The following is a 10,649-nucleotide window of genomic DNA, read 5'->3' as shown; positions in this document are numbered from 1 at the left end:
CAGCCTTCCTCCTATAATTTTCCATGCAGTGATAGATATCATGCAATAAGTCTGTCCAATGAACTCCTAAAGTAGAAAAGAGTTAAATGGGCAGCCCTATTAGCAAAGGACAGCTATCACTTTATTCATGATCAAAGACTGTAAAGGAATCATTGAGTAGCACCTCTAAATGGACTCCCAAGCATAGAAAGATGTAATGAAACAAAGTGTAAAATACTGTTTATTTGTCCACAAAAGTATACATTAATCTGCTCAGTTCAATCTGTTCTATAAAATGCCAGATCAGGCAACATTTAACACGACAGATTCCCTTCATACTTGTTTTAGTGACCAAATTATTCACCTACTGACTCCCTTCTTTGCAATCTATTTCCCGTGTTCTAAGAAAAGGATTTTTATCCTTTCTAAAAGGGTAAATGACAACATTGTTCCTGATGAGTTTTTTTGAAAACATAAGCCATGAAGTGACCAAAATGCATACTACAATATAAAAACAATTAACATTAGCTCTTTAGCTCAGTGCTGATTTGTATCTGTAGGAGAAATCTAAAAGTGTGGCCTGAGCAATACTCCCTGTGAACACAATACCTTAGAGAAGCACTCCAGAATGTTTTTTATTTGCCCCCACTGCACGCTGGCGCATAAACTCACCAGCGATGATCGTGTCCTGCGGCACAACTTTGTTCCGGTCATGCGGCATTGTTCAAATTCCACACGTGTTCATGTCACCCCTCTTCTGTCTCCATATCTATTAAAGGCCACTCTCCCATAGAAAATGCATTGGAGTGTTCTGGCCTTCAATCAACATGGAGACAGAAGAGGGGTCAGAAGAGCGGTGGCGTGAACGTGCGCAGGATTTGAGCCACAGGACCGGAACGAAGCAGTGCCACTGATACTCACCAGCATGCAGTGTGTGTGTGTGGGGGGGGGGGGGGGGGGGGAGACAAAATTTTCCGGAGTGCTGCTTTAAGGAAAATTAAGTTACAGTATGTAAAATTCTTGATCAAACAAGGCAAAAACAGCAGCACATACACAGCAAATTCTATTTGATATGAACTGAAAGCACTAATAACAACTAACTAAACAAAAAGATATCATATGTAGAAATATTGATAGTGGTTTATACAAGTGCCTTGTTACTATACTACAGTACTCCTAGAAGGTGTGGGGGAGAAAACAACGTCAACTAACATACAAAGAAAAATAACGTCCTTTTCAGTATTTTCCTGTGACCAGGTCAGGTTTTTGTGATGATGTTAGCAGAGAAGTCATACAAATCTTTGTTTATCTTCCGTACCATATTGAGTTCATCTTCAAGTTCTGATGTTCGAGAGCGAAGCTGCTCTACAATGCCAGAAAGGTTCTAGGGAGAAAAAAAAAAACAAACAAAAAAACATTTAAGTCAATAGAATATTACAATCACATACATACATTTCTGTATAGATGTGAGGGATCCAGCACCCACCTTGCCTTCAGTTTCACCTAGCAAAAGGTGCAACTGTTCTGCACGCTGCAAGTAAGTGTCCTCTGATCCCTAGAAGAAGAACATGAAATAAGTAGAACACTAATAGTATGCAATAATATTTAGTCACATTTTGCCAAATAATTACTAACTAGTAATTCAGTAATAGGTACAGAACTACTAAAAAGTCCTTTATAATTACTAGTTCTATTGTTAAGCACAATAAAAGCTGTTGCTGAACACAATCAGGTATAAAGGTAAGCAACTAACACTGTATATCAAAGAGTCTAAAATAACTCACTTGTTGCTGTTTCCCAAGTCGCAGTATGACACCATCACTCTCAGGACCCTCACAGCTTTCAGCACTCTGAAAGTGTTTACTAAAGCGAGGAAGGGGAAAGCTAGGCTTACTGTCTGCCCGTAACATGTTTCCTGGTGCAGGGATGATGAAGGCATTAGTCACTGCACCTAAAAATATGAGTGGAAATGGGAGATAAATATTATATTACTGCATTAACGCAGATATTTTGGACTGAAGGGAAAAAAACACACACACACACACACAGTACCTCTGTGGTTTACTGTACGTAGGCACTGCTTGCTTTGGATGTCCCAAACACATACGGTCTCATCATGAGATCCTGAAACTAGCATACTCCCATCTAATGATACGGAAAGACACGTCACCTGGTCTCTAAAGTAAGAGAATTAATATAATTAAATACCTTAATACTATGAAGGGCTTTTCGAGCAATTTCAATACTTAAAGGGGTTGCTCCATAAGAGTAGGTGAAGTAGAATGATCCACGTGGGACCAACGGACCAGGAAAATCTCTCTGTACACCGGCGCTGATGTAGAATTAATGCAGAGTTAAGGTGTGCATATGTGTGTACTATAGTTTGAATAACATGTAATTGCACCCTTCACTAGTAGTACGTTTAATAATGCTGTTAATTTTTGTATTAATACACCTACTACTAGAAAAGGGTAGAATTACGTGTTATTCAAACACCTTTGCATTAATTCTACATCAGTGCTGGTGTGTACAGAGAAATTTTCCTGGTCCGATGGTCCCACGTGGATCATTCTACTTGATCCCTTCACATCTAACCATTGGTGTTCTCTCCTGGCTGGGGTGTATTCTTTGTCAAGTTTTCAATAGAGTTGTGCCTATTTTGAAGCACAACTCTTTCAGGTGAGTGGATCCACCCTAAACCCTTCACCTTCTCCTCATCCATCTACGGTATCACACTAGGGAGCGCCCCGACTTTCTATATTTGACTTTAAGAGTAGGTGGTGTCTCTGTACTTAAAGGGGTATTTCCCTCAGGTAAAATACATGTTGAATTATCCCTACTTCTGGGGACTAACAATTAATTCCATACTTGTTATTTTTTAAGTATCCTTCCCCCTGTTCTGAGCTTGCTTCCTGCCAGATTCCTATTTTTTTCTATTTAGATTTTAGGTCTGTCTGAAGTACAAAACCAGAAACCCATGTTTACCTGTGTCCTTTAAACACCTTCTCCTGTTCAGTATTAAAAGTTTTTTCTCGCTGCACTGGCTAAAAAAAAAAAAAAAAATGAACACCAGAATTTAAGAATTTTAGGAAGACACAGGGTGAAATTTTATGCAATGGATCAGCGGAACAGTTGCCAACAACAACCAATTAAATTCAAGCTTTTATTTCTTAGAGGCCTTTTTAAAACCAAAAGCTTGAATCTGGTTGTTATAAGCATCTGCTCCACTGTTTAATAAAGCTGCCCCATTAAGTTATGTGTGGACGTTTTTTTTAAACCAGTGGTTCTTACCCATTCACAAAGATCCACCTGGAATATAGAGCCATCACTTCCCCCACAAAATAAGTGATACTCAGCTGGGTCAAATGTTACTGACATGATCCGAACATCAAAGAGGACTGATACCAGAAGCTCCCCAGATGCAATATCCCAAAGCTATAGAGAAGACAAATAAAAAAAAAAACACAATAAGGAATTATCTACAGAATATTACATTACAAAATGTTAAAAGGAAAATAATTGGGTTGCGTACCCACATTGCTGTCACCACATTCAGATAAAAACAGACGACCATATGTTTCTGTTCCATCCTGTCAACATTGTATCACTTCCGGTGACCAAATGAGGGTGTGATTTTTGCGGTGACACGTGTCATAGTAGTGCAACATGGGAACACGCATATAGTGGAACGCTTTGCTGCTTGAGACTTAAAACAAATGGACCATCAGGTACATTTGCTTTAATGTGACCCACGGATAGAACGGCGCCAGCACGGTGGAGCCGATGCCACAGTCCGTTTTTTTAACTGTGGCCGGTTCCAGTGTACGGCGCCGTTCTATCCACGGGTAATGGGCTGGGGCTGAAGCACTGGAGGCGGGCCGGCCCGCCTCCAATGGGATGAAACCCGAGCCCCTCTGACACGGCTCCATTGATTCTTATGGAGCTGCGTCATAGAAGGGAGGGGGTTTTCTCCCACTGGGGGCAGGATGGCTCGTCTTCAGTGCTTCAGCCCCGGCCCGGTACCAGTGGATAGAACAGCACCTTAGACTGGAACCCGGCCCTGGTTCAAAGAACGAACCGCAACACCGGCTTCCCCACGCCCGTGCAGTTTTATCTGTTCATATTAAAGAGAATATACCTGATGGTACATTCATTTAAGTCTTTAAGAACTAGACTGTACAGGTGAGAAGCACCAAACAAGAGGCCTTGCAACTCCACAATATCCTCTTCCTTCTAGTCCTTGAACATAAAACAGGAACTAAAAAGGAATGAGGTGTCTATTATTTAAAAAATATTTAAGAAGGGTCCCATTCAGAGATTGGTGCTGTCATGGACGTACGGCAAAAACTCAGCTATGATCCTGAAGGCAATCCATAACTATATCACCCTTTTGGCTAAAGGTGTCCTATAGAGCAAAAAGCTGACCAAAAAAAGGAATGAACTTTATCAGTACGATTTTTGAAATTCTTTATCAACACCTTTCAGTAATAATTTATTTACATCTATAGAATTCCATCTCTGGATGTGTCTTGGTGTACTATTTACACCATTACATGAGAAAACCCCACAATGTAAGAAGTTTTAAAATTGTTGCACTGGTCTCTTGAGAAATCCTACACTTTAAAGTAGCAGACTTGTCCCACTGACATTCACTCGAGCTGTGAGCATGGGTAACTTCTTCTCAGTGAAGTCTGCTCAGACACCGGACAGAGTTCTGTACTTCCTGCACAGGGCTCCTTGGTAAACTTTCCTGGACTTTCTAGGGCTGCATGAACTTCTTAAGCCACCTGTGTTCAAAAGACGAACAACTGGACTCAAGCTTGCTCGAGTTGTGCTCATCTTTATTTATGGCATAGCAGGGAGCAGAATATGATGTGCTGTGATTGGGTAGAGAAGGGAGGATTGTCCTGTGTATGTACTACTGGCAAACAGATCAGCTATAGCCCCCCATTCAGGGGCCCCCTAAAGGCATACCATGAAGGGAACATGGCTTTCTTCTGTGCTGATTAAAAAAAAAAGTAAAAAAATTAGTTGTGCATGATCTCGGCTTGTGCACCAATTCTCACCCTTTTACACCAGCTACTGTTGTAGAATATAGGTGGGCCCTAGCGTAAAAGGGATATGACCTAGCTACACATGAAATTTACTACAATACATTGTAACTGAAATTATGCTTGTTAAGATCTAGCAAAGACTTCAATGTATGGCACATGTGGCAGTCCTAATAAATTCCCCCAATGTTCTATATTGGATAACCCCATTAAAAGGTAAACAGCTAACAAAAACAGAGAATATAACTTTCCATGGATTACCTTAACTGTCTGGTCCAAGGAAGAAGTGGCTGCTCGGGACTGGGGCCCTCCAGTGCCACACTGCACATCAGTGACAGGGAGCGAATGCTGGGTCCACATGTGACGAGGTTCAGGGCCTCGAGATCCTTCAGCTTGTAAGACACTGATGCAAGAAACGGATTTTAGAATTTTAAAGTGATAGCCAAGAAAAACTTTTGGATGTGGAAATGCATTTTTATTCTTGCTTTGTACTTTTTTATGGTATGGCTTCACTGTCCCGACATGAGGCCACCTTAACATGGTGGGATGGTTTACACTATTTGCTCATTTTTTTAGCAAATCTTTTTTGCCATTAGACGTGAGCTGTTGCACTTTGTGTTTTGTGTGTTTGCAATTTCAGCCATGGCAACGTGCTCCTGCCTAGTATAAATGGTGTTGTAGGAGAGCTGACATTTTTTGGGGGGTCTACCTCTCCTAAGTCTTTATTAAAATGTTGTTTTTTTCTGTTCTACAGAGTTTCCCTTCTCCTCCCACTGATTCTCTTCCCCTGAGCTAGGGTGTAACCCCCCCCCCTTTCCCCCTACTGCTCTAACACAGAGGGCAGTTCAACAGATTTATTTTATCTTCCTCTAAATAGCAGAAGAGGATTAAAAAAAAAAAAAAAAAGATTTAGAAAGTTCCTTTTTTGCATTTAGGAAACAAATTGTGCCCCTCCTCTCTCAGTAATGAGTAGTCTTAACTTTTAACTCTTATCTCCCATTGTTGAGCATACAGTCACTGCATACAGCTGAAACCATGCACCCATGTGACTATCACTGTGCCATGATGCAAATAATTCAGGCGTTTTGTGGTTATTGGTGAACTGGGTTGTGGTTTTGGACGCTTGCATTCCTTTGCGTATGGGAACATCAGCCTAAAGACAGACTGTTGCTTAATCATGTTTTGCCATTGCTCATGTATTTAATGCATTTTCTCTGAAGTTCTCAAACTCAAATGTGGGAACACACCCATTGACTACATTCCCACATTGTAGTCCCCACATAGCTGTGTGGTCTCCAATAGCCACATGATGTTGTCAATCAATCCAAGCAATATCAGGGGGCTGTTGGTGACCACATAGAGGTGTGGTTTCTGTTGCATGCGGGGACTGCAAATGTGGGAATAGGCCTATATCACCTACCAGAGCTGCACTCCAAGAACTGTTCATAAAGCAAACACTTACCTGAAAAGGTTCCACACAAGAGCGAGACTATCCTTTGCCCCAGACAGGAAATGACTGCTGTCATCTGTGAATGTGAGGCAGGTAAGATCCTGGTAGTGACTATTAAGAATAGCAAGTAGATGCCCAGTGCAAACCTGAAGGGAAAAAACGTAAGAAAATGAAGAGGGATTACAGAAACAAAAACAGATTTTTCCACAAATACTTTGGATCATATGACAATAATCATGAAGCCAAATATCATAAAGCACCTTTACATTATCAGCCACTCAGTACTGTTTACACTATCAGTCTGCTTGGCTTTATGTTATTTCTAGTCAGAAACAATAATAATTTAGCTCACAAGTATTTATCACTGTACCTGATAATCAGGTCCTATTGGGACACCCATATAAACTGGAGGCTATTCCAAAAAGGCAATTCAGTGAAAAACAGTACTGGTGGTACAATCCTTGCAGAATCTGCATATAGACAATCCTGCACAAGAGCATTATAATAAAATAAAAATCTCCAGCCTGCACAACGTATTGTGGGTGATTATACTTCAATATAAAACAAAGCTATTTGAACACATTCAATCCTTTATACAACAATTGTGACTATATGAACTTAAAAAGGTAAGACACATATATGGCAAATACACAGGATATACCTAGATGCAGGTCTCACCTCTGGGACCTGCACCTATTTCCAGATTGGCAGCTGATGTGGCTATGCATTTTTCGCAACTGCCATTAAAGGCAATGGGAGATACTCAAATTGTTATTTTCTTGCCGGATTTGCCAGTTTTCAGCTTCTCGACCACCGACAGCTGCAAACAAGCTGTCAGCTCTGCTATGCTTAGAGCTCAAGTGTCATAGAAGTTGTTCTGAGCTGCAGTATCCATGCCTCCGCTCACCCCACCCCTTCTTACTTTGACTGATTAAGGTCGAAGCCAATTTTCGTATTTGTGCTTTTGCTTTTTCCACTTTATGTTTAAAAGACCAAAGCGCTTGTTTTTTTCACCTAGAGACACATATGAGCCCTTATTATTTGCGACACTTTGCAATGACAGACTATTTTTCCATTACATTTGCTGCGAAACCAGAAAAAGAATCATTTGCGCTGTCAAATTGAAAAGAAAAAAACCATTTCAGGGGGTTTAGTTTTTACCCCGTTCGCCCTATGGTAATACATAACATGTTATCTATATTCCTCACATCAGTACAATTACAAAGATATGCAACTTAAAACCTTTATTTTATTTGATGGATTTTCAGAAATGAAAACCTTTAAAAAAAACTAAATGTGCTCTATTCCCATCCTTATAATGCTTTTATTTTTTTGTCTATGGGTCAAGTCTGATGGTACATTCACTTCACATGAACAGGATTTGCAGAACAGTTTTTGTGCTATGTTCTGTCTTTTACTTCCATTGATATCTGTGCCATTATGCTGTACATGTGAAGGGACCCCAAACATCTTGGTAATGGTACTTTTACACGGAGCGATAATTCGCCCGATCGCATGATTAACGATTTTGAATGAACAATGTTTTTTTATAACAATCAGCGTTTAGACGGAACGATACATCGTACGAAAAAATCGTTATGCGATCGTTTTGCGATCACTTAAGCCTGTCTCACACATAGGCGAAATCGTTGAAAGAATGTTTACACGGAACGATCTGCGAATTTTTTGCTTACGACCAACTTTAATTCGAGAACATGTTGAAAGATCAAAATGAACGATTTCTTGCTCGTTGTTTGATCGTTTGCTGCGTTTACACGTACGATTATCGTTATCGTGCAAATTGGAACGATAAATCGCTCCGTGTAAAAGGACCATAAGACGGCACTCTAACAGCTACACCTGAAAAGACCCTAACAGGGTGTCTGCCTTGTGATGGATCTATCACACCTGGCGGCCATCTTACCTCCCACAGATAGATGCTTTCCGCAATGCCGGCTGCTAGGTACAGTCCATTAGAGGATGCTGCTAGACAGGTTACTGGGGCCGAGCACACGATCTTTTGCTGCAGCTGATCCTATAGGATGTAAAGAAGCAGAGGTGAGCTGCGGTATACTACTCCACAGAGCAGGGACGCCGCCATGGGCCACCTACCTTTCTTTGTAGTTCCCATACATTGATGTAGTTCTTCCCCAGCTGTCCTCCGAGAAGGTACTGTCCCCCAAGCATCACCAGGCCTCGGGGCGAGCTGTTCCCCCCACGGTAAGTGAGCAGAACCGCTCCCGTCTGTGGATCCCATGCCGAACAATTGGCAACCTGTCCCGCAGCATCCGTGCTCAACACGAGCTCAAAGGGCGCCGCCATGTTTGCCCGGGCAAGGGGTCACGTGTTCACCACACAACAGCGGCCCCGGACGTCACGTGACTGCGCGCACTTTCGTCTGCTGGAAAGAGACAGATGAAAGGCGGAGACGGCGGGAGCGCATAGGAAGCAGGAGTAACTTATTACATTTGCGTAGTCTAGTAGACGGCTCATTTCTCGTTTGGATGCTGTAGGAAACGCATCCTTTTCTCATAACCACCTTATATAAGTTCACCTCCTAGTCGTGCATAGACTGCACATGTTTAGTGCGGCAGATTTATCTATACAGTTATATATATATATATATTCAATTTGTGTTATTGTTTTGTTGATTTCATGAAAACAAATTATGATCTACTATTTTTTCCATCCTCTGTACACTGTGAACTAAGGGATCTCTAATGTGTCTATTTTTTTAATAACTTATGTGGGGGAGATTTATCAAACATGGTGCAAAGTGAAGTTGGTTCAGTTGCCACGAGCAACCAGATTCCACCTTCCATTGTGTGAAGAAGGAAAGGTGGAATCTGATTGGTTGCTAGGGGCAACTGAGCCAGTTTCACTTTAAACCATGTTTGATAAATCTCCCCCTATGGTAAAGAGGAGAACCCAGAATAAATGAAGACCAGCAGAGTTATCTACGGGGACCACAGTTGGTGAGTATAGTGTTTAGTATTTTTACTCCTCACCCAGCCCTGGAACTCATTTTAAATCTACCTTTGTGGTTTGTCACATGAATAAGACGGTGCAGGAAAGCCAGTGCTGCGGCCCTTTTCTTTAACCACCGCCCAGTTCCTGCCTACAGCGTTGGATTATTTCCAGACACCATCGGGGCCAGCCCCTGGTGCTTAATGGGGTACTCCATCCTGGGGGTATTTTTAAGCTATGGCCATAGCTTAAAAATACCCCTGGGATGGAGTACCCCTTTAATGCTTGGCCGTTGCTTGTGAATAAACCGTCGTCATGCGCAGGAACCAAGCCGCAGTTCAAGAAAAGGACCCGGCACTGGCCTGTTAATGTAAAAAAACCATAAAGCAATGTACTAGTGGTACATTTGCTTTCAATTATTATTATTATTTTTTTGCTTAGACAATGCCTTTAATTGGAGCATTTCAGGTGCCTGGTCCTGCTCACATTGGCCACAATACCTCATAAGGCTATGTTCACACATAGTTCACACATTTCCTTAGGGTCCTATTACACTGAGCGATTTTTAATGGTTAACGATCGCAAACAAGATTGTTTATCGTTAACCTGAAATCCTTCACCATATTAGGGTCCATTTACACAGAAAGATTATCTGACAGATTATCTGCCAAAGATTTGAAGCCAAAGCCAGAAACACTAGATCTGGTCATAAAGGAAAGCCTGAGATTTCTCCTCTTTTCAAATCCATTTCTGGCTTTGGCTTCAAATCTTTGGCAGATAATCTGTCAGATAATCTTTCTGTGTAAATGGACCCTAACAAAGAACGATAATCGTTAGTTACGATCGTTACTATGATCATTACTGCGATCGTTACTATGATCGTTTATTCGTTCTCATCCCAGAAAAGCAATGGACAATGTGCTATTACACTAAACGATTAGTGAAAAAACGCGGAACTTGAGCGAACGAACGTGGAATTACAGCGAACGATTAACGATAATTTTAGGTTCAGATCTAAATCAACGACATATGAACGATTTTTCGATCGTTGCCTGCAATTACACATAACGATTATCGTTTAAATTTGAACAATTTAACGATTTTTCACACGATAATCGTCCCGTGTAATAGGGTCCTTAGTCTTTTGATCAGTCTTTTTTTCAACCAAAACCATGAGTTGTTTTGGTTGAAAAAATACTGAC

General features: G+C 41.2%; 1 protein-coding gene across 1 annotated transcript; it reads right to left on the bottom strand.

Annotated features, from left to right (window-relative positions):
• Nucleotides 1-207: 207 nt before the first annotated feature.
• WDR18 (WD repeat domain 18) lies at nt 208-8,873 on the bottom strand. Its single transcript, XM_069964465.1, has 10 exons — nt 8,593-8,873; nt 8,405-8,515; nt 6,493-6,626; nt 5,292-5,433; nt 3,271-3,414; nt 2,965-3,023; nt 2,032-2,156; nt 1,764-1,930; nt 1,466-1,534; nt 208-1,363 (listed from the first exon to the last, which is right to left on the bottom strand). The coding sequence occupies exons 1-10, from the start codon at nt 8,800-8,802 to the stop codon at nt 1,238-1,240; spliced, it is 1,287 nt and encodes a 428-aa protein (XP_069820566.1). The 5' UTR covers nt 8,803-8,873; the 3' UTR covers nt 208-1,237.
• Nucleotides 8,874-10,649: the final 1,776 nt, after the last annotated feature.

The sequence above is a fragment of the Dendropsophus ebraccatus genome, chromosome 3 (genome assembly GCF_027789765.1).
Source record: "Dendropsophus ebraccatus isolate aDenEbr1 chromosome 3, aDenEbr1.pat, whole genome shotgun sequence".
Lineage (NCBI taxonomy): Eukaryota > Metazoa > Chordata > Amphibia > Anura > Hylidae > Dendropsophus > Dendropsophus ebraccatus.
Note: the sequence above shows the minus strand (reverse complement) of the source record. Positions and strands in the feature narration are given on the sequence as shown.

Coding starts and splice junctions, on each gene's coding strand:
- WDR18 (XM_069964465.1), bottom strand. CDS start 8,802: ATGGCGGCGCCCTTTGAGCTCGTGTTGAGCACGGATGCTGCGGGACAG. Junction 8,516..8,592: donor TATGGGAACTACAAAGAAAG/GTAGGTGGCCCA, acceptor TACATCCTATAG/GATCAGCTGCAGCAAAAGAT. Junction 1,535..1,763: donor GACTTGGGAAACAGCAACAA/GTGAGTTATTTT, acceptor TTCTTCTTCTAG/GGATCAGAGGACACTTACTT.